General features: G+C 41.2%; 3 protein-coding genes across 4 annotated transcripts; 2 read left to right on the top strand and 1 right to left on the bottom strand.

The window, feature by feature from the left end:
* Positions 1 to 6211: 6211 nt before the first annotated feature.
* Positions 6212 to 15585, top strand: LOC139545249 (mesoderm induction early response protein 3-like). Its single transcript, XM_071352829.1, has 13 exons — positions 6212 to 6312; positions 7052 to 7076; positions 7370 to 7515; positions 8480 to 8614; positions 8913 to 9036; positions 10501 to 10574; positions 10813 to 10885; positions 11027 to 11175; positions 11276 to 11357; positions 11440 to 11534; positions 11702 to 11829; positions 12052 to 12215; positions 12454 to 15585. The coding sequence occupies exons 1-13, from the start codon at positions 6304 to 6306 to the stop codon at positions 12999 to 13001; spliced, it is 1752 nt and encodes a 583-aa protein (XP_071208930.1). The 5' UTR covers positions 6212 to 6303; the 3' UTR covers positions 13002 to 15585.
* A 2861-nt stretch (positions 15586 to 18446) lies between these two features.
* On the top strand, positions 18447 to 20522 carry LOC139545250 (chronophin-like). Its single transcript, XM_071352830.1, has 2 exons — positions 18447 to 19380; positions 19519 to 20522. Exons 1-2 carry the CDS (start codon positions 18777 to 18779, stop codon positions 19842 to 19844), a joined length of 930 nt encoding a protein of 309 aa, XP_071208931.1. The 5' UTR covers positions 18447 to 18776; the 3' UTR covers positions 19845 to 20522.
* Positions 20523 to 21118: 596 nt separating this feature from the next.
* On the bottom strand, positions 21119 to 23664 carry kgd4 (alpha-ketoglutarate dehydrogenase subunit 4). 2 transcript variants are annotated; one of them, XM_071352835.1, is made up of 5 exons: positions 23329 to 23664; positions 23021 to 23113; positions 22334 to 22397; positions 21544 to 21737; positions 21119 to 21307 (listed from the first exon to the last, which is right to left on the bottom strand). In XM_071352835.1, the coding sequence occupies exons 2-5, from the start codon at positions 23069 to 23071 to the stop codon at positions 21290 to 21292; spliced, it is 327 nt and encodes a 108-aa protein (XP_071208936.1). In that variant the 5' UTR covers positions 23072 to 23113; positions 23329 to 23664; the 3' UTR covers positions 21119 to 21289. The 2 variants fall into 2 exon arrangements, with proteins under 2 accessions (XP_071208936.1, XP_071208935.1); XM_071352834.1 differs by having other exon boundaries at positions 22967 to 23113; positions 23329 to 23663.
* Between the last annotated feature and the right edge of the window lie 63 nt (positions 23665 to 23727).

The following is a 23727-nucleotide window of genomic DNA, read 5'->3' as shown; positions in this document are numbered from 1 at the left end:
CTTGCCTTGGCTCTAAATTGGAGCATGTCCACCGGAGCCATGGCCCAGTGAGATACGGCTTCCGGCCCACTGGGCTAAATCCTCATTGGAAAATGTGTCACTCACAGACAGACAGACAGACAGACAGACAGACAGACAGACAGACAGACAGACAGACAGACAGACAGACAGACAGACAGACAGACAGACAGACAGACAGACAGACAGACAGACAGACAGACAGACAGACAGACAGACAGACAGACAGACAGACAGACAGACAGACAGACAGACAGACAGACAGACAGACAGACAGACAGACAGACAGACAGACAGACAGACAGACAGACAGACAGACAGACAGACAGACAGACAGACAGACAGACAGACAGACAGACAGACAGACAGACAGACAGACAGACAGACAGATAGATAGATAGATAGATAGATAGATAGATAGATAGAACACAAAAAACTATACCTACCTTGGCCTAAATCAAATCAGATTTATTTATATAGCCCTTCTTACATCAGCTGATATCTCAAAGTGCTGTACAGAAACCCAGCCTAAAACCCCAAACAGCAAGCAATGCAGGTGTAGAAGCACGGTGGCTAGGAAAAACTCCCTAAAAAGGCCAAAACCTAGGAAGAAACCTAGAGAGGAACCAGGCTATGAGGGGTGGCCAGTACTCTTCTGGCTGTGCCGGGTGAAGATTATAACAGAACATGGCCAAGATGTTCAAATGTTCATAAATGACCAGCATGGTCAAATAATAATAATCACAGTAGTTGTCGAGGGTGAAACAGGTCAGTACCTCAGGAGTAAATGTCAGTTGGCTTTTCATAGCCGATCATTGAGAGTATCTCTACCGCTCCTGCTGTCTCTAGAGAGTTGAAAACAGCAGGTCTGGGACAGGTAGCACGTCCGGTGAACAGGTCAGGGTTCCATAGCCGCAGGCAGAACAGTTGAAACTGGAGCAGCAGCACGGCCAGGTGGACTGGGGACAGCAAGGAGTCATCATGCCAGGTAGTCCTGAGGCATGGTCCTAGGGCTCAGGTCCTCCGATAGAGAGAAAGAGAGAAAGAGAGAATTAGAGAGAGCATACTTAAATTCACACAGGACACCGGATAAGACAGGAGAAATACTCCAGATATAACAGATATCTATCTACATATAATTCTCTCCCTAGCGCCCCGACACATAAACTACTGCAGCATAAATACTGGAGGCTGAGACAGGAGGGGTCAGGAGACACCGTGGCCCCATCCGATGATACCCTGGACAGGGCCAAACAGGCAGGATATAACCCCACCCACTTTGCCAAAGCACAGCCCCCACACCACTAGAGGGATATCTTCAACCACCAACTTACCATCATGAGACAAGGCCGAGTATAGCCCACGAAGATTTCCACCACGGCACAACCCAAGGGGGGGCGCCAACCCAGACAGGAAGACCACGTCAGTGACTCAACCCACTCAAGTGACGCACCCCTCCTAGGGACGGCATGGAAGAGCACCAGTAAGCCAGTGACTCAGCCCCTGTAATAGGGTTAGAGGCAGAGAATCCCAGTGGAGAGAGGGGAACCGGCCAGGCAGAGACAGCAAGGGCGGTTCGTTGCTCCAGTGCCTTTCCGTTCACCTTCACACTACTGGGCCAGACTACACTCAATCATAGGACCTACTGAAGAGATGAGTCTTCAATAAAGACTTAAAGGTTGAGACCGAGTCTGCGTCTCTCACGGCAGACCATTCCATAAAAATTGAGTTCTATAGGAGCTCTACAGAAAATGTCTGATTTTTGCAATGTTACGTAGATGGAAAAAAGCTGTCCTTGAAACAGTCTTGATATGTATGTCAGAAGAGAGATCAGGGTCCAGAGTAACGCCGAGGTCTTTCACAGTTTTATTTGAGACGACTGCACAACCATCAAGATTAATTGTCAGATTCAACAGAAGATCTCTTTGTTTCTTGGGACCTAGAACAAGCATCTCTGTTTTGTACGAGTTTAAAAGTAGAACGTTTGCAGCCATCCACTTCCTTATGTCTGAAACACAGGCTTCCAGCGAGGGCAATTTTGGGGCTTCACCATGTTTCATCGAAATGTGCCATCCGCATAGCAGTGAAAGTTAACATTATGTTTTTGAATGACATCCCCAAGAGGTAAAATATATAGTGAAAACAATAGTGGTCCTAAAACGGAACCTTGAGGAACACCGAAATTTACAGTGGATTTATCAGAGGACAAACCATCCACAGAGACAAACTGATATCTTTCCGACAGGTAAGATCTAAACAAGGCCAGAACTTGTCCGTGTAGACCAATGTGGGTTTCCAATCTCTCCAAAAGAATGTGGTGATCGATGGTATCAAAAGCAGCACTAAGGTCTAGGAGCACGAGAACAGATGCAGAGCCTCGGTTTGACGCCATTAAAAGGGCATTTACCACCTTCACAAGTGCAGTCTCAGTGCTTTGATGGGGTCTAAAACCAGACTGAAGCATTTCGTATACATTGTTTGTCTTCAGGAAGGCAGTGAGTTGCTGCGAAACAGCTTTTTCAAAAGAAATTGAGAGGAATGGGAGATTCGATATAGGCCGATAGTTTTTTTATATTTTCTGGGTCAAGGTTTGGCTTTTTCAAGAGAGGCTTTATTGCTGCCACTTTTAGGGAGTTTGGTTCACATCCGCTGGATAGGGAGCCATTTATTATGTTCAACATAGGAGGGCCAAGCACAGGAAGCAGCTCTTTCAGTAGTTTAGTTGGAATAGGGTCCAGTATGCAGCTTGAAGGTTTAGAGGCCATGATTATTTTCATCATTGTGTCAATGATTTAGTATAATACTGAAACACTTGAGTGTCTCCCTTGATCCTAGGTTCTGGCAGAGTTGTGCAGACTCAGGACAACTGAGCTTTGGAGGAATACGCAGATTTAAAGAGGAGTCCGTAATTTGCTTTCTAATGATCATGATCTTTTCCTCAAAGAAGTTCATGAATTTATTACTGCTGAAGTGAACGCCATCCTCTCTTGGGGAATGCTGCTTTTTAGTTAGCTTTGCGACAGTATCAAAAATACATTTTGGATTGTTCTTATTTTCCTCAATTAAGTTGGAAAAATAGGATGATCGAGCAGCAGTGAGGGCTCTTCGATACTGCACGGTACTGTCTTTCCAAGCTAGTCGGAAGACTTCCAGTTTGGTGTGGCGCCATTTCTGTCTCAATTTTCTGGAAGCTTGCTTCAGAGCTCTGATATTTTCTGTATACCAGGGAGGTAGTTTCTTATGACAAATGTTTTTAGTTTTTAGGGGTGTGACTGCATGTAGGGTATTGCGCAAGGTTAAATTGAGTTCCTCAGTTAGGTGGTTAACTGATTTTTGTCCTTAGGTAGGCAGAGGGAGTCTGGAAGGGCATCAAGGCATCAAGGAATCTTTGGGTTGTCTGAGAATTTATAGCACGACTTTTGATGATCCTTTGTTGGGGTCTGAGCAGATTATTTGTTGCGATTGCAATCGTAATAAAATGGTGGTCCGATAGTCCAGGATTATGAGGAAAAACATTAAGATCCACAACATTTATTCCATGGGACAAAACTAGGTCCAGAGTATGACTGTGGCAGTGAGTAGGTCCGGAGACATGTTGGACAAAACCCACTGAGTCGATGATGGCTCCGAAAGCCTTTTGGAGTGGGTCTGTGGACTTTTCCATGTGAATATTAAATTCTGGAGGCCTGTAAACAGTAGCTATAAAAAGTGATTGAGTAGGCTGCATAGATTTCATGACTAGAAGCTCAAAAGACAAAAACGTCTGTTTTTTGTTTGTAAATTGAAATTTGCTATCGTAAATGTTAGCAACACCTCCGCCTCTGCGCATCCCGCAGAGGCGGAGGTCACTGGTCACTCATTTAACACAGTAAATTCATCAGGCTTAAGCCATGTTTCAGTCAGGCCAATCACATCAAGATTATGATCAGTGATTAGTTAATTGACTATAACTGCCTTGGAAGTGAGGGATCTAACATTAAGTAGCCCTATATTGAGATGTGAGGTATCACAATCTCTTTCAATAATGGCAGGAATGGAGGAGGTCTTTATTCCAGTGAGATTGCTAAGGCAAACACCGCCATGTTTAGTTTTGCCCAACCTAGGTCGAGGCACAGACACGGTCTCAATGGGGATAGCTGAGCTGACTACACTGACTGTGCTAGTGGCAGACTCCACTAAGCTGGCAGGCTGGCTAACAGCCTGCTGCCTGGCCTGCACTCTATTTCATTGTGGAGCTAGGGGAGTTAGAGTCCTGTCTATGTTCGTAGATAAGATGAGAGCACCCCTCCAGCTAGGATGGAGTCCGTCACTCCTCAACAGGCCAGGCTTGGTCCTGTTTGTGGGTGAGTCCCAGAAAGAGGGACAATTATCTACAAATTCTATTTTTTGGGAGGGGCAGAAAACAGTTTTCAACCAGCGATTGAGTTGTGAGACTGCTGTAGAGCTCATCACTCCCCCTAACTGGGAGGGGGCCAGAGACAATTACTCAATGCCGACATCTTTCTAGCTGATTTACACGCTGAAGCTATGTTGCGCTTGGTGAACTCTGACTGTTTCATCCTAACATCGTTGGTGCCGACGTGGATAACAATATTCCTATACTCTCTACACTCGCCAGTTTTAGCTTTAGCCAGCACCATCTTCAGATTAGCCTTAACGTCGGTAGCCCTTAACGTCGGTAGCCCTAAACATCAGCACCACAGGTAACTTCCATAATGGTGTGAACAATCTAAGAGACAAGGCAAGAAGGGCCTTCTACACTATCAAAAGGAACACAAAATTTGAGATCCCAATTAGGATCTGGCTAAAAAATCCTTGAATCAGAACCCATTGCCCTTTATAGTTGTGAGGTCTGCGGTCCGCTCACCAACCAAGAATTCACAAAATGGGACAAACACCAAATTGAGACTCTGCATGCAGAATCCTGCAAAAACATCAGTGTACAACGTAAAACACCAAATAATGCATGCAGAATAAAATTAGACCGATACCCTTTTATTATCAAAATCCAGAAAAGAGCCATTCAATTCTACAGCCACCGAAAAGGAAGCGATTCCCAAACCATCCTTAACAAAGCCATCACCTACAGAGAGATCCAACCAAATCATGAGAAAAAAGAAAGATAATTACTTGACACATTGGAAAGAATTAACAAAAAAAACGAGCAAACTAGAATGCTATTTGTCCCTAAACAGAGAGTACACAGTGGCAGAATACCTGACCACCGGGTCTGACCCAAAATTAAGGAACGACTCAGTGAGCATAGCATTCCTACTGAGAAAAGCCTCCAAAAGTAGACCTGGCTCTCAAGAGAAGACAGGCTATGTGCACACTGCCCACAAAATGAGGTGGAAACTGAGCTGCACTTCCTGACCACCTTCCAGATGTATGTTCATATTAGAGACACACATTTCCCTCAGATCACACAGACCCACAAAGAATTCGAAAACAAATCCAATTTTGATAAACTCCCATATCTACTGGGTGAAATTCCACAGTGTGCCATCACAGCAGCAAGATTTGTGACCTGTTGCCACAAGAAAAGGGCAACCAGTGAAGAACAAACACCATTGTAAATACAACCCATATTTATGCTTATTTATTTTCCCTTGTGTACTTTAACCATTTGTACATTGTTACAACACTGTATATATACAATATGACATTTGTGATGTCTTTATTGTTTTGAAACTTCTGTATGTGTAATGTTTACTGTTCATTTTTATTGTTCATTTAACTTTTGTATATTATCTACCTCACTTGCTTTGGCAATGTTAACACATGTTTCCCATGCCAATAAAGCCCCTTGAATTGAATTGAATTGAGAGAGAGACTCGATCTATAGTAGTTCAGCTGTGCCCCCTGCTGGTTTTGTAATTTGGGTCTGCAAAGGGTAGGGACTATGGAAATGGCCTGTTAACTGGTTTACCTGAATTGACATTGTCTGATTTAGTTGTAGTACATTTAGTAAATTGCATGATTTTCATCTATTCAAGGAAAAGGAAATTCAACATTATGAATAGTAATTTCAGAAGTTATTCAACAGTATCTGCTTGGATAGTGGTTTCTGACGGATCTCAAATTAATACAAACCAATTGAACGTTTGCCAATCAGTACATTTTTATCCCAGTCAATTTTTACAGTAACATTCCTGGCTAGATTTTGACTGTAGTTAGCCTACCAGTCTTTAGTTTGAAAGACGTCACGACTACTGTTACCTGGATCTCTGATTGGTTCAGAGACTCTATCCGGGTACTGCGCTGGAACGAGCTAAAGGTACCAATATGGCGGAGGTAAGAGGGAAAACAGGGGAGAAGCATCAGATTTTAAATCGATGTTTAGAAAATGTGTGTTGCTAACTTTCTATTTAAATGTAATCGATTACATAGATTAAGATGTTTTTGTTCTATATTTGTGGTTTTGTGTCAAAATTGCCGCAAATATCCCTCTAAAATATGTTTGAATGTATACACCGATCCTTCACGACAAGGCCTGTTCGCTCTCAGCTGCTTTGCTAACGTCTACTGGGCAGACTCAAACGCCAATTTGATGTGGGAAGAAAAATAAATAGACTTGATTTGCAATTAATTGCGATTGTGTTTTTCGGTTCTTGTGTAAAAACAAAAACATCGCCTATAACTGGTGAATTGTTCACAGTTTTAGGTTACCGTGTACAGAGGCTAAACAATAATTGTTTTTTATTGTCAATAAGGTTAGCTTTAACGCTAATTTCAGAGCATTGGCAGTACACAAAACTGGATATAGGGGCCTTGATGTTATTTTGCGTGCCACATCCAAATGGTATCATATTGCTACTTAATATTCAAATTCTATAACATTAAATAAACCGCTGTGCGTTCGGTATGTGTTTTCAGGTTGCGGAAAAATGCAGCTCTGTTTATTTATTTATCCTGCTGGATATTATTGACAATGTCTGCTGTAAAGAAAAAAGATTTTCGAACGTGTAACAGTAATATTCACAGATTTTAAATTGCTTAATTGGTGCTATTATATTTTTGTTCTTCTAAACAGGCTTCCTTCGGGAGTTCGAGCCCAGGTAATGTCGGAATTATTTTTTTTATGGAATTTGAATGTGAAATTATGAATATGACATGTCCATTTTATATTCAGTTAATGTTTTGATACCATGTAGCTAAATACATGTATAAAATATTTATTAAGAAAGTAATTATTGTAAATTATGTAAATCATTTAATTATGCTGTGGGTGCGCCAATGGTATTGACAAGCAGTGGCATTGCCAGTTTTGCCAAGAGTATCTTAATTTATTTGCGGTTGTCCTTGTAACCGTGCCTTTAAACTGCATTCTAAAATAGTTTTCACTCCACAGTTGGCTCTTTGTCGTCGGAAGATCATGACTTCGATCCGTCAGCCGAGATGCTTGTTCATGAATATGACGATGAGAGGACTTTGGAGGAGGAAGAGTCATTTGAGGGCGAGAAAAACTTCAACTCAGAGATAGCCGATCTAGAGAAGGTCGGTTGGCTATAGCTCCAGATTGTAACACCAGATAATGTGATTTAACCCAACTTTTTTTACCATTATACTGGTAGTTACAGGTGTGACTATACAAAACATCAGCAGAGATGAACTAACCTTGTATTAGCGATTGGTGGAAACAGGAGTCTCGTAAAATGGATGCATCCAGTTGCACGGGGTCCGTTTGATTTGAGAAAATGCTCTGCTATCAAAATAATGTTGATCATTAAGTAATCGAACAATGTGTACGTCGCCACCTTGTCCATTTCAAGTCTTCTCTCATTAATTGAGACAGGTGTGTCCACCCCCAAAGTGCTGCATGACAGACAGCCCTGTCTCGATCAATGTGAAAAGACTTGAAATGGACAAGATGGCGGCATACACATTGTTGGATTACTTCATGAACCAAAATATTTTATTTATTTTAATAGAGCATTTTCTGAATTCAAACGGACCCACTGCAACTGGACACAGGCATTTTATGAGACTCCTTTTTCCACGAATCGAGGACAAAGATGGTATCGCCAATACCAGGTTAGTTGGAAAAATCTCTGATAATGTTTTTTAATATCCACACCTGTAATTACCAGCATAATGGTACACATCTTTTTCCCATTAAATCACATTATCTGGTGTTACAATCTGTAGCTAGGTTGGCTAATAATATAAATTAATGTACTGTTTCCTTTCTTTTAGACAGGCATTGTAGTTGTCATTTTTATTGGAATATTTTTAATTCTGTCTATGCTTGAATTACCACTTACTTCCCTACTTCAATTAATAACATGTTATAGGCTGGGGGGGAAGCATAATGTATACATGACTATGTTCTGTGTTATTATGGAAACAGACACTGTGTCATGGAACTTTTTGGCTAACCATTCTTCACATAGCAGACATTAAATATCATGATTTTGATTGTAAAGACATGGTCTAATATGATTTCTATTTGTTGTAACAGGAGGGGAACATGCCCTTGGAGGAACTGCTGGCCATCTACCGCTACGAGGCGTCTGTCAGTACGGCTGCAGGATCCAGCATGGACAGCTCTTCTGGGGAGCTGACGGATGAACTGCCAGACATGACTTTGGACAAGGTGAGCAAAATTCAGTCCAATATCAGATTTGGTAAAGGAAATATTTAAAAAATGTCACCATGTACTGTATAGACAAATTTGTGGATATTGAAAGGTTTTCAGTCAAATGTATTTGTTATATCCTCAGTAGGCCATCTATCCCAACTATTATTACGTTATACGTGTCTTACTTTTGTATTACCTCCAAGGTGTGGTTACGACAGATATGAAACAAAACAAACTTGGAATTTTTAGGGTCAATTGATCCTTGGCCGGGTTACCTTCTAACGTTACAAATGGTGATTGTGTTCTTCCACAGGAGGAGATTGCTAAAGACCTGCTATCAGGAGACTATGAGGAGGAGACACAGTCCTCCGCTGATGACCTTACTCCTTCAGTCACTTCCCACGAGGCCACCGACTTCTTCCCCAGAACACTCAGATGTAAGTTAATTCACTTCAATTGCAACTTTATTAGGACACCTCAGGTATAAATAAGACATTGTCAGAGCTCAAGAGAGAGCAATTACAAAACGCAGATTCATATAGTGCTTTATAGTGTAAAAGTTATGAGTAACTGCAATATTTTAGTTATTAAAGCTGCAATATAACTTTTTGGGCGACCCAACCAAATTCACATAGAAATCTTATGTTTTTTGTTTGTTTAAAAAAAAAAGTGAATATCCAAAACATACAATATACTTGCAGTGAAGCCGCTCAACAACTACATCATACCAGTCATCCAACAGACTCCCATTCAGAGTGACACACAGAAGCATCCAGGGTCAATGCCCTGCTCAAGGGCACGTTGACTGATCTCCCACCAGGCCAAAAAACGTGAACCCAAACCTTCCAAGATCCCCCCCCCACAGTTCCCCAATAGCTGTCCCTCAACCATTCGAGACCCCTTCCAAGATCCAAGAAGAAAGATTTAAAAATACAATTAATTCCATTCCCCACCCCCAAGAACCCCTCCCCCCAAATGCACCAACGACCAAGAGAATGAACTAATGAGAAAAAAGAAAAAGACAGACGAAAACAGCAAACAACAATGCAAAAGAAGTATTAAATAAATAAGTAAATGTAAAACAAAGGACAACTAAAATCATAACAGCAATGCCAACTGTATATGTTTGTGTGCATGTCTGGCACTATTACATGTATGTGTGTGTTCTTGTATGCGTTTATTTGAATGAGAGTGTGTGTGTATATGCATGTGTACAAACACCTGCATGGCATCAGCCTCAGGCAAACCGGCATTAGTTGTAAAAATACTGCCCCTCAGTGTCATTCAAACACAATTTTTATTATGTTTTATTTTAAAAAAAAGAAAATGTTGCTTATCTTTGTTATTTGTCATTCTCATTGAATGCAAGTCTAAGAAACAGTAGATATGTTCTATGTGAGCTATTTCTATGCTTCCTGTTAAGTTTTGCATCTTTTACTTTCGGTTTTGTACACAGGCTTCAAACAGCTGAAAATTCAATATTTTTGCTTATGGAAAATATATTTCACAGTGGTTTCGATGGTATAATGATTCTCTACACTATACTTGCTTGTTTTGTCACACAAATTGAAATTAGGCAAACTATTACAATTTTAGCAACCAGAAAATGTCACCGCGATTTCTGCATAGTGCATCTTAATGTTTCCCAATTTTAGCTAGCAGTATGCTTCATTGAAAACTCATAATAATGGCAAAAATACTGTCAAGTGCAGGTGTCATTATAAGCAAAAGCACAGTAACTTATTTATCTTGTGTTTTGTCAGCATTTATCCCCTCCCAAACATTCATACCATCTTTTAATATGACCTTATCTTGTCACGTGATGAGTTGATAAGCACAGGACGCCATTTGTATAGCAAGAATTTTAATGGGGCGTGCCCTTTCTGTCTTTGCATTGTCAGCTAACACTATCTACGACGGTGATAAGGAGTCAGAGTGTGAGGAGGATGGGCCAAGCCCCGAGGACTCCAGAAAGGTAAGAATCCTGTCCTTTTAAAGGTGACTTGATTTGAAGAGGATACAAGATTAGGTTTCCCATAAGCACTAATTGGAGGTCAGTTATTTTACTTTCCAATGGTTACAGTTGTTTAGTAACCTTATTTTGGTTAACTGAACCTAGACCTGCATTTGGGCTTCAACCTAAAATAGGCCGATGGTGGAAACATGGTGCTGCATGTTCTGTTTTGAGGGGTAAGTCTGTTTGTATTTCACAGGAAATAATGGTGGGGTCGCAGCACCAAGCAGAGGTCCCCACTCACCTCTGTCACTATGGTGTTGATGAGAAGGGTGAGTGGAGGCTTTCTTACGAGGTTAACCTATAAACCTATTGTCAAAGTTGCATTTGACAGTCAGATATTTAGAAGTGTTTCCAAGTGTAATATTGCATAGTGTCTAACATTGTGATTGTCATCTGCCATTTTCGTACAGTATACGAAGATGATGACCAGTTGCTATGGACCCCGGACGTGTTGTCAGAGAGTAAGGTCAGGGACTTCCTGTGTGAGGAGTTGTCACGGGCAACTGACGAGAGGACAAGAAGTGACACAGCAGGAGCTCATGTGAGAGACAATGAGCAGGTCAGTCATCACTTTAAGACTCACTGGATGTCATAACATTAGATATGCTCCTGCTGCCATCTCAAAGTTGTTCACCTATTCCTCTGTCGTCTCCCTGTAGGCTCTGTATGAGCTTGTGAAATGCAACTACAATACCCACAAAGCATTGGAGCGGTATTGCAGTAATGTGAAATCCTCAAAGGGTAAGTTACCATTTTGAATGATTAATAGACTCATAAATGTCACTCTATTGTGAGGGAAAATGACTCCTTGTGATTTTTACAGAGGAATCTCCGCCGTGGTCTGAAGATGAATGCAGAAACTTTGAACATGCACTACAGATATACGATAAGAACTTTCACCTCATACAGAAACACAAGGTGGGACTCTCTCTGTTACTGATTAAAGGGTGGAGAAATTATCATAATGTTGATAGCTTCTGTAAGGATATGGACACTTTATTTAGCCTTTCTTTAAAAAGTCTGTGACACTAACTTCCTGTGTTGTAGAACTTTTCTCTTTATCATGTATTTCTGCCCTTCATCAGGTGAAGACACGGACTGTAGCTGAATGTGTGGCATTTTATTACATGTGGAAGAAGTCTGAGCGCTTTGATTTCTTCGTCCAGCAGAACCGCTTTGGCAAGAAGAAGTATAGCAGCTATCCTGGCGTAACGTAAGTGATCGTTCATTCTGCTCAACAGTAGTAACTGAGGTCTGAATTCATTGCCAAATGTATGTAGACAGAGTTCCCTCTGAATATGATGAAAGCCTATGTTTGCAGATTTTATTTTATTGTGCTTGCAACTACATGAAAGGAGTGGCTCATGGTTATTAAAGGAGAATGTGTCTATGGCTGAGTGTGTGTTAACCTGGTGTATCTTCCCTCTGCCTGCAGGGACCTGATGGACCGGCTGGTGGACGAGGCGGATGGCCTGGCAGTAGACAGCTCCTCCTCTGTGTGCTCAGGTGGAGGAGGAGGAGGAGGAGGGGTGAGGATGGAGCCCACCACAGAGCAGCAGCTCAGCCTGCTCAACTCCATCACTGCCAGCGACCTCACAGGTTAGTCAACAGGGTCTCAGATGTTCCACACTGCATGTAGCACAAACTGACCCCATCATCCTTGACAGGGTAACTATATTTTTCACAGGCCTAACTTCAGATCTAGTGTTCAGTATGAACTTACAGTACACATATTATACACAACAATACAACTTTATACAATCTACATAAGTCCTAAAAACAATACATATGAAATCCACAGATAACCAAGTAGTTTATACGTGTCCCCCTCCCTCAGCCCTGAGTAACAGCGTGGCCACAGTGTGCAGCTCAGCGGAGGTGAGCTGCCTGGACTCGTACAGTTTCCCCCCTCTGGAGAGCCTCCACCGGGGGTCCCTGGCCCACGACGAGCCCCTGGGCTTTCCATCCAACGGAGGGGACCCCAACTGTCTCAACATGCTGGATGCTGGCTTCTACCACTCGGACCTGGGCCAGCTGGGTGGGGTGTGCGGGGCCAAGGAATGCGAGCGGCCCTCTAAGAGGCTCAAGTTGGCACTGCCCGACTCCTTCATCAACGATGTTTCTGTGGGAAACCTCGGAGTGGACTTTGAGGGGCGGCGGAAAATGACACACCACCGTATTACTGGCAACAAGATGGCAGTGTCCGTCACAGACTTTGGGAGTTTGGCGGGGAGCCCAACGGACTTATGGGAGCACACACACGGCATCACGCACAGCACAGCACGGCGCTCCAGTCAGAGTGACCTCCCACTGCCCCACCCCCAGAATTCCACTTTTAAAACCACCCTCCCATGTGTACATAAGACTCACTCGCTGGAGAATTAGATTTGTATTTAATAATTATATATATGAATATACATTTATTTCATTTGTGAAATATGACATCAGTGATGTCTTTATCGTATAGAACTAAAAATCTTGATTTCTCAAGAGTTTATATAGCCATTTATTTTCTCTGGTCCTGAGATGTTTAATGTCCGTGTTTGTGTACAGTGGGGTCCGGCCCGAGGCTGTGGATAGACAGTTGTTTGTCGTCCCCCCCCCCCCAAAGTTATCCTGTCACTCATAGTCAGCTGCCAAAACATCTTTGTTCTGGTTTCAAATGTAGTTTGTTCATTGTTAAAGTGGTACTTTTGATTGAATATCAGTGTTTACAGGTAATTATAGTATCCAGGCTTGGGCAAATGTTATTTTGTCTGAGATGAGTCTGGGGTTTGTATTTAATGCAACAACACTCATTGTTGTCGAGGCGTTGTAGGTTATAACTCGTTATAACCTCCCTCTCTGCCTTAGTTTTTTTTCTCCTGTGGAAGCTTATTTTGTACTCAACCTGCTTTTCTCAGACCTTAACAGTCCAAAGTGGCCAAACCAGAGGAGAATGTCCTAGAAATGTAACAGTATATTATATGATCATTTCTCATTGTTCATTCTCGTGAGTTGTGACAGGTCAAGACATTTTTAAATTTAGACATTTTTAAATTTAGGCTAATAAGGCTGAATCTAACACCCCAATAATCAGAGCAGCTTTATCTGTCCATCAGATTGTCTGAAACGTGCCCTTAAAAATCGCTCTTATTGCCCCAGAAATTAGCCTATATAATGGCAATATTTTACTTTATGAAGGAAAGCGTTTTTGGGATTGGTATTAGTGTTGCTTTGAGATGTCATGTGTTCAGTTACAGTAATGTATATAGTTTCTACCCTATACTCTTGGCACAACACAAATCTATTTGGCCCAGGCAAGTTGTGCTGTTTGCATGTTTATCATGGAGTTTGTTGAGCTTGACCACTCGGCAAAAAAAAAAAAAAAGAGCAAAGCAAATTATTCTAAATTGTATCCCTCTATAATGAAACTAAAACAGCCTGCGTAAGATTGTTAGAAGTATTATTTCCTTATTTAAAAACACTTTTATGTAACTTCCACAGTACTGACTGGAGGATGCCTTTTATTATCCGATCCATAAATTAATGTCCAGTTGCAGTCTAACAACAACCTACTTCTATTTATCTTGACTGAACTAACTAATTGTGAATTGTTGATTGTCGTGGAGTCATCACTGTGTTAATGAGTGCAGTAAAAGTGTTTACTTAATTTAACTATGCATTGTGAGTTGGATAATTAGTTCATTTTGGGGGTATTTAATTCTGAATGTCAGACACAGAAGTCCATAGATTTTTACATAAAGATGTACCATCCAATAATTCACTATCCTGAGTGTGTCCTGTTGGGTTTCTTGCATATGATCATTGGTTTTACCTAGGTAGGTGTTATCTAGTCACTGTTTCTATGGCAAACATTGGAGTCAACTGTTTGTTCACCTTGCATTGTTTCCCCAAATGTGGACAGTTTCATGTAAATAATTAGCTAATAGCCTTGAAAATGTCTTCATTGACATCTTAAACTTGTGAATCTGTGTTGATACAAAGACTTGAAATTGTATTCCTTGTAAAAAGGCAATGTGTAGATATGTACAGACATGACATGTTCTTACGTTTTACTGATGGACTTTGTGTTTGGATACTTTGGGGGGACAATGCATGCTAGCTGTGTGACAGTTCTTAAATGTACCACAAAAAGGCTTTACCTAAGACTTATTAATATATTATTCAATGTCGCATTTTGTGTTCTGAAGTCTGCAATCATACGTACAAATCCCATTTTGTTTCTCTTTTATCATTTTATTTTCACATTGCTGTCTTTGTCTTGGTGATAAAGGGATTGCTTCTGTAGTCCCTATTTTGAGAGATGGGTCTAGTCCAGAATCAAGCCCTTGTCCCTATCCCTTAGGTACTTGCATAGATCTGGTATGGTTGGATAAATATAACCAAAAATGGTATACCATATTGCTTATACCCATCAAATACTAACAGATACATCAAGTGCCTAGGGAGATGTACCAAATGATTGTTGCTCACCATCATACAAAGTACAGATGCAGTGGGTGTGTCCAGGTGCTCTCTAGCTTTAGAAGTGCAGGGATATATTTTTCACCCAATGGTTTGTACAAAGACTCGGAAATACTGTCTGAATGTAAAGGCCATTGACTAGTAGATTAATATTTAGATTTTACAACCCTGTGCTGAAATCTCGTGATTTCATTGAGACTTGTGTAAGAAAGCACTAAACCAATTCCTTTTATATTTTGTATTGTGTTTTGAAGTTAAGGGGGGTGATTATAGCAGATATATATATATAAAAAAATCTAGTTCTGTGAATAAAACCTGCAAAACGTGTATCCAGAAATAGACAATCAACACATTTACAATCAAATGTTAAGAAAATCTTTATTGTTTATAAGAATTGTACATAGACACTGAATTGTTTTTTTTCTTTTGGTTTTAAACATTTTGTATTTTCTGTTCTTTAATACATGGTGTATGGATCCAGAAAAAAGATCTGGGAAATGTCTCAAGACTCCTGCTTTGACTTGTGTGACAGCACAATTGTGATTTTGTGGTGGATCTTTCCCTAAAATGTGTTACCCGTCCCCAACTTCTTCACTGACATCACTATGGTGGGTCTATACTTTATAGTTGCCCCCACAATTAAATCGGGGAGGGGACTGTGGATCTCCGTCTGTTCATACGTTAGTCATGTAACAGTTTAACTTTAGTCCGTCCCCTCGCCCCGACACGGGCGCGAACCAGGGACCCTCTGCACACATCAACAACAGTCACCCACGAAGCATCGCTCCACAAAAGCCGCGGCCCTTGCAGAACAAGGGGAACCACTACTTCAAGGTCTCAAAGCGAGTGACGTAACCGATTGAAACACTATTAGCGCGCACCACCGCTAACTAGCTAGCCATTTCACATCCGTTACACTCACCCCCGTTTCGACCTCCTTTTCCGCAGCAACCAGTGATCCGGGTCACGGCACCAATGTAACAGTTTAACTTTAGTCCGTCCCCTCGCCCCGACACGGGCGCGAACCAGGGACCCTCTGCACACATCAACAGTCACCCACGTTACCCATCGCTCCACAAAAGCCACGGCCCTTGCAGAGCAAGGGGAACCACTACTTCAAGGTCTCAAAGCGAGTAACGTAACCGATTGAAACGCTATTAGCGCGCACCACCGCTAACTAGCTACCTATTTCACATCTGTTACACTCACATGGGATATCTCAGACAGCAAAGGCCTGATTTTGAAGAAACATCGGTGAATGATCTGTCATTCCATAGAGATCCAGCATTTACAAAATTTCACTGATTGGCCAGATGGTGGTGCTATAAAAGACTGGAAATGCTAACTTTGAAAGGTCACACCCCTCACCTTGTTTGACCTAAAACATGAAAGTTGGTACATATAGCCCTCTCACAAGGAACACATTTGCCTTAGGTCTGCCGTGATGGATTTTCTGCCATTTAGAATTTTGTAAAAAACGCTACTCTTCTGGTACCGAATGACCGATCTGCATGAAACTGTGGCATCTATGGACAAAGGTCTCTCAATGCAATATTTTCCAGACTAGTACCAATAAACATTCACGTGGGTGTGGTCAGGAACATAAATACATATAAATCCGTTAAGGATATTCGCATTGTAACACAGTTTGGTATGTGTTTAAAACACTTTCAAGACATCGACCACACAGTGGCACTATAACAGACATGTTTACATCTCTTGATCTGTTTGACTTGTGTACTGAAATTTGGCACACGTGCTCAGGGAAATGAGTCTAGCTAACCCACGTGATATCGCAGACATTTTGATGAAAGTTGAGTGAATGATGCTCTTGCCAGAAAGAGACGTTGTTTACAAAATTACACTGATTGGCCCAAGGATGACATGTTTACTATGTGTTCCGAAGAAAAAAACGAACAAAACTACACTTCAGGGGGTTTTGGCATGCTGTATCTCGGGTTCTGTAGTAGTCACATAGTTTCTGGCACTGTTAATAAATGTTTAGTTTTCTAACAGTACTAAGAATGTGTTAGTAGGACTTAAAGTTTTGAAACCAAAATGTACTTTGAGCGCAGTATACAATATTATGCCTAGTTTAGTAGGTTAAACAATGCGAAATCCGAATACAAAATGTTCTATTCTGTGGCTGTATGAAATAGCAAACATAACGTGAATTAGGCTATCTGCCGCCCCGGTTAGAGCGCGTTAGACTAGTAACCGAAAGGTTGCAAGATCGAATCCCCGAGTTGACAAGGTAAAAATCTGTCGTTCTGCCTCTGAACAAGGCAGTTAACCCATAGTTCCTAGGCCGTCATTGAAAATAAGAATTTGTTCTCAACTGACTTCCCTAGTTAAATAAAGGTAAAAAATTAAATAATTCTGCGATGACATTACTTCATCTTTGTAACTTACCTCCATGATAAAATGGTAACAACCATTACTGTAGTTAGATGTGTTGAAAAAGATTCCACGATAAAACCTTTTATTTGATTAACAACTCATAACACAATATACAAAGTATCTTACAAAACAGTATACCAACTAATACAGACAAGCTTTATACACAGGGGTATACAAAAACATTTTTATTTTTACAGGGATTTAGAATTTGTTTTGCTTTACCAATTTTCAGATTATGCAACATTTAAATAAAATGTAAATTCAATACATTTTGTCAACAATCCGGATTTGGGCGAGTACTCGGCTCGTTCTCGATGCAGTGTGCTGTTGAAATCTACGCCCACTTGGAGAAATGCGGTGAAAAGAGTGTCCATGTTACAACAGAACTCTGGTTACATTGAAGGGGATCGATTAAAGTCGCCCGGGCCCCCGTGTAGGCGTGTTTCGGTTGGAAATCGATTGCATTCGATTTGGAACCGGGCTGCCTCCCCCGGACGTGCGCCAGGTGCCCCGTTCAAAGCCCACGGCGAAATCGTCTCAAAACAAAAGTGACGTAATTAAGCATGTGTAGTAATTAGTAGGATTCTGCGTTTATCTATGCAAAAGTGATTGCTTTTGATATAAACGCTTTATCTGTCTTCCCAATTAAAAATATTTAGAAAATTCAAACATTAATTTCATGACAAATTACGATGCACTGTGCTGCTGCCTTGTTGACATATTGACCGAGCGTCACATGTAATAGTCTCTTCCTTATTTCACTCTCCTCACTCCTACCTGGGCTCGAACCAGGGACCCTCTGCACACCTCAACAACTAATGCCCTCGAAGCATCGTTACCTATCGCTCCACAAAAGCCACAACCCTTTCAGAGCAAGCTACATGAACAACTACTTCAAGGTCTCAGAGCGAGTGACGTCACCGATCGAAACGATATTAGTGTGCACCCCGCTAACTAGCTAGTAATTTCATACCGGTTACACACAGATTACCGTTCGATTTGAGAATTGCCCTCCTCCCTCCCCGTTTTTACCCGTTGATGTGAGACGGGCCCGGTGCCCCGCGGCTGAGCATAATCGAATCCGCCCATTGTAACAACGTTGGATACAATGCGAGCGCTGCAGTTTCATTGGTTTATCATTACAGAAAGGCGTGGTTAAATCTTGTTTATTCTGTTGATTATGAAATGTCAACGTCATCGATACATAAAACGTCAAATGATGGTTGAAACCTATGACATTGCAGTATGTTTTGGCATATGAAAAGGTGAGAAATTGGCTATCTAACGTTAAGAATGGCCGGCGCACGCGCCTTCGGCTTCAAGGAATGTCGGAAGATTGGAGGCTCTCAAATAAGAAATCTGCTTAATGCAAAAGATTTCTTCCTTTTCGATTGCGATGGCGTGATATGGCACGGAGAAAAGGCAATAACTGGTGCCCCTAAGGTGGTGAGTTCTTTGATCAAACACGGCAAAAACGTGTTTTTCGTTACAAACAATTGCACTAGGCCACGTGGGAATTACGTGAACAAGTTCCTCCGTCTGGGCTTTACTGATGTTATGCAAGATCAGATATTCAGCTCCTCGTATTGTTCGGCGCTTTACCTGAGAGATGTCGCTAAGGTGCAAGGTAAGGTGTTTGTCATCGGCGGCGAGGGAGTGCGTAATGAACTGTTACAGGCTGGCATTCCTTTCGTTGGTGACGAAGACGCGCCTGACGGCACTATATTTAACTGCGCATTGGCCTCGGATGTCAAAGCGGTCCTTGTTGGACATGATGACAAGTTTACCTTCCTTAAATTGGCCAAAGCCTCCTGCTATTTGCGGGATCCAGAGTGTCTGTTTTTGGCCACTGATGTGGACCCCTGGCACCCGCTGCAAGATGGAAGGATATTGCCAGGTATGGTACCGATGCTGTGCACTAACTAACCTAGCTAGTAAACTAACCGACTGGTGTGCGTGTGGAAGAGAGGAACAGAGCTAGAGAAAAAATAAAATAACATGTTCTCTATTTCCAACCCCCATCTCTCTCTGTCAGGTTCTGGATGTCTGACAGCAGCGCTGGAAGTGGCCACAGGTCGGAAGGCCATGGTGATAGGCAAGCCCAGCCCCTTCATGTTTGAGTGCATCTCCAGCCAGTTCAGAGTGGACCCAGCCCAGTGCCTGATGGTGGGTGACCGCCTGGAGACAGACATGCTGTTTGGGGCCAACTGTGGCCTGGATACCATGCTTACACTCACAGGGATCTCTCAGATGAAGACAGCCCAGGAGTACAGAGACAGTGATCACTCCACAAATCAGAGCTTTGTACCAGACTATGTAGTTGATACTATTGCTGACTTCTTACCTGCTTTTGAGAACTGACTTTGTGTTTCAGATGGTGTTGTCGGTTCACCAGTGTTGAGTGACTCTGCTGTTATAACTGACTGTTCAAAGTAATACTGAGTTTAAGAAAGACAGTTGTAGGATCATGAGTGAAATGTTACTTCTATATTCCAGTATTGGCTGTAAGAACTACTCATCCCAGGTAATGCCGTTTGTTAACATTAAAGGTTCTAGTAATCAGGTCTCAATAATGTTGACATTTTTGGCAGTGCATGTAGGCCTACTGTAAATATCCCAATGCATTTTTTATGTGTATAGTGGTGTAAACATGATATGCTGTCTGTTCCAGATATCACTTATGGGTTTTAGAAGAACATGTGAAGATCCATATTTCTGAATGGCCTGTGACCGTTGCAGACTTACCACATTGATATGCGAGGCTTGAGGCAATCAATGCACAAATAGTATTGGAGAACACTGAAAACATTTGAAAAAAAAGCTTTGAGATAATGACTATTTGTCTTTTCAGTGTATTATGATCTTGTAAGTCATCTAATACAACTGGTGCCAGTACTGTCAGCTGAACTATCCCTGTTGTGAATTCCTTTGCTGGAAGACTGAAATGTGAGATTCGACATTCATATTAGCCTACTATTTCCCTTGGGTGTGGTGTTTGACATGTATTGTCAGATCCAATAAATGTATATTTTATCTGAATGCTCCTGTCTCAATTAATCATTCTCTAAATACTCAACACCAGACATAAAACCAAGTTAGATGTTAATGTTCTAATATGTATAAGAGTACACGTGTGTTAGGGTCCATTGGTTTACCCACTGGCACACATGCCATCTTACATTAAAAAAAGACAATATCACAGTAACCATTTTAATCATTCATGTCCAATATCAAACCAAATCCATTATGTATCCTACTTGCTTTGTACCCCAACAGACTTGCACCAGATTAATCCATGTTAATCTGGGCCATGAGAAATGAGCCCTTCATTTTCTTCAGTTTTGTGGCATTCAGTCTGGTCCTTGTCATAGAAATATGCAACTATCGACAACAATGTAGTGTAGAGATGGGAGAACAGGCTGGTCAATGGTACAGATGTACTGTTGATGCCAACATTAACCTTCAAGGATTGAATTAAGTGAAGGTGTAAAATAGTGAGCAATGAATGAGGTGGGTGGTGAACAAATAATTATATAATTGGAAGATTTACTGTAATGGCTTTTTTTCTAAAAGAACAATTAAAATGTACCCATTGAAATTAAGTTAAAATCAAGCAAAAAATATCTTCACAGTCACATCTTTAAAAATAAACTTTATATGTACAATTTCAACATGAATAAAATCTTTATTCTGCATGACGTCTAATGAGGTGTTGCAGCAGGTCCTCTCGTTGAGGAACAAAATTGGGCAAAGAAACTGATTTCCACAGATAAGGACCTTGGTTGCATTCACTGAGTCACTCAACTTCACTCTGGTCCACCACGCTGAAAAATAAACCAGAAGAGTTGGTGGTTAGTGAGATCTTAACTGTATTACAACACTAAGGTAACAGTTAATGCACTTTGTGTACCCGTGATGCCTTCTGTAACACTACGGGCTGAATTCAAAGCACAGATCATACCCACCACCCCCTAAATTATTTGTATAAACCTGTTACTTTTAAAAATCAACAATACCACACAATTACAGCACTTCTTCAGTGCCACAGATAGGCATTAACCTGAATATAGTCCATCTCTTCTGCTTCCAGTGCTCTCCTGCGGTATCTTTGGGGGAGTTTCTTCACTGTGGCCAAGCTGTCGGGGGTTCCAGGGAGTCGAGCGAGAGGTCCAGGGGGTCTTGATAACGGCAGCTGAACTACAAGTGGAGGTGGACTAGGAGAGCTGACTGCTAATGTTTTAAGAGCCTCTTGGACTGAAACAGAGGAAATGGTTGTTTTTTTTCTCAACAATATTCATGTAGCTTTTAAAATCAGTGATTTTATTGTTTTAAACATCCTTTGTGTTTTGTTATTTTAATTCATCTCTTTTATTACTTCTGGTTTGATTAGCACATTCAAAGCACTGTTTCTATAATGAAATTGGAAAGGACTAAAAGAACCTCTTCCTAAATTACACACAGTCGTTGACGTGTTTTTTAAATGGAATATCAAGTCAGTGTTTCCCCTTTTATTTGAAAAGAACCTCAAAACAATACCCAGGTTGGCCAACATAATGTCAAACTAATAGAGGACACTAATGCGGAGAGCTACAAAGTAATATTACAATAGAACATTGTTTGACGCAATTCATACTGCCTATCATGTTCAAGTTGATGCAACTAATCAACATGCAACCAACACATTGACATGCAATAGGCTACATGTTGACAAACAAAGCATAATTGCATACAGTAGCCGTGTCCCTGAACAGTCAAAGGGTGGAATGTCCTCTTCAATAGGGTTAGCACTATGCACGGACAAAAAGAAAACAATAGCTAGTGCAACATCAAACTGACAAGTTGCTACTCACCATTCGGCCTGGGTACCCCCTCTCTGCTGGGAAACTTGATTAGTGGAGCATGAGGTTTCACAGCCTGAAAGGTAGTCAAATGAAACCAGACAAATTAAAATCAATCACTTAAATTAAAAGTAGTTATTATGACACACTTGTCTTTTGCAGCCAGCCAGTCCTATATACTGTTTATGGCATTATTTTCACTTCATAGCATTATTGTATTGTAGGCCTACACATGTTTATCATTACTTTGAATAAACTGCATACTGAGAAGCTGCATGGAGATAACTAGCCAGCTAGCTACTGGACAAGATAAATTAGTTAGCTAGAGTAAACAATTTGACAGGAAGAACTACTGATCAATGAACTTGCTATTTATTGCCTTAGTTCAACGCCAAACCACATAAATCATGTTACACTTATGCCAGTTAGAGTGGAGCTAGTTAGTTAGTCAACTTTTACTTTCATCTACATACTAGCTAACTACATGCTAACCTTTTGGAATTGCATGCAGACCAACAAGGGCATTAGCACGGGTAGCTTGCTCGTTAGCTTTGGGGATGCACAGCAAATACAGAAATGTCGCTGTTTTCTGACCTTGAAACCGTAACTTTTTACATTAACTATTCAGCTTTTAAATGTACTCACTTGAGTGACAAGAGTTGTTGCAGAGCGATAAATTACCCAGTTAGACAAGCGTACCTGTACAACCCGCCCAACAGCCGCCATTTTGCTACTGACTTTGCCCCCCATGACCTCACGGGTCTTCTTCCGGTTGAAAACAATTCGCAGTTCCTAAAAAGTACCAGAGAGCATTTGTCATGTGAAAATAACCAAGTCCACTGTATGGAAACCATAGGTTGAGAACAACGGTATGGATGGGATGTGATGCGAATGTGAGCTGCCAAAAAGCTAACGGGTCACCGGCGGATAACACCGTCACATTCAGAGTCAAATACAGAATAAAACATGATCTATGTACGGACTCCAAACCCTTCAGAATTTCTTACCTTTGTATAGATGTAGTCAGCTGAAAATAGGCTTTATTATTCGAAAAAACAGTAAACGTTCAGGTCAGTTTCTCATGCCATTACTGTCAAACGTGACTTTTGCTTGCACCAACTTGATTTCTAAGAATAACACAAGGAAAATCCTCTTAATCGATCAAAATGCTGGTAGCAGACAAATTCCATCGACCACATTGAGCTACGTAGGGTCCATTGAAAATTAACATATGTTCAAATAATCACTATAGAGTATAAGCAATGACAAACGCGGTTAGCAAAGGAAAATAACCTACCGGTCATTTAATTTTACTCCGCCCAGAAAAAAGCGGGGGGATACTGAAGCATTACTTGGTCACGTGGTTAGTCTTAATTTCCTGGCGGTATATTCAATATTGCTCCAAG

This window comes from Salvelinus alpinus, chromosome 19 (genome assembly GCF_045679555.1).
Source record: "Salvelinus alpinus chromosome 19, SLU_Salpinus.1, whole genome shotgun sequence".
Classification (NCBI taxonomy): domain Eukaryota; kingdom Metazoa; phylum Chordata; class Actinopteri; order Salmoniformes; family Salmonidae; genus Salvelinus; species Salvelinus alpinus.
The sequence above is the reverse complement of the archived record's forward strand: the minus strand, read 5'-3'. Positions and strand labels throughout refer to the sequence as shown.

Excerpts from the sequence above, each read along its gene's own strand:
- kgd4 (XM_071352834.1), bottom strand. The coding sequence starts at position 23,071 with ATGGGGGGCAAAGTCAGTAGCAAAATGGCGGCTGTTGGGCGGGTTGTA. Across the intron at positions 22,398-22,966 it reads CAACAACTCTTGTCACTCAA|GCTGTGAAACCTCATGCTCC; the intron begins GTGAGTACATTT and ends ACTACCTTTCAG. Across the intron at positions 21,738-22,333 it reads GGGGGTACCCAGGCCGAATG|TCCAAGAGGCTCTTAAAACA; the intron begins GTGAGTAGCAAC and ends CCTCTGTTTCAG.
- LOC139545249 (XM_071352829.1), top strand. Across the intron at positions 7,077-7,369 it reads CTTCGGGAGTTCGAGCCCAG|TTGGCTCTTTGTCGTCGGAA; the intron begins GTAATGTCGGAA and ends TTCACTCCACAG. Across the intron at positions 12,216-12,453 it reads CACTGCCAGCGACCTCACAG|CCCTGAGTAACAGCGTGGCC; the intron begins GTTAGTCAACAG and ends CCCCTCCCTCAG.
- LOC139545250 (XM_071352830.1), top strand. The coding sequence starts at position 18,777 with ATGGCCGGCGCACGCGCCTTCGGCTTCAAGGAATGTCGGAAGATTGGA. Across the intron at positions 19,381-19,518 it reads AGATGGAAGGATATTGCCAG|GTTCTGGATGTCTGACAGCA; the intron begins GTATGGTACCGA and ends TCTCTCTGTCAG.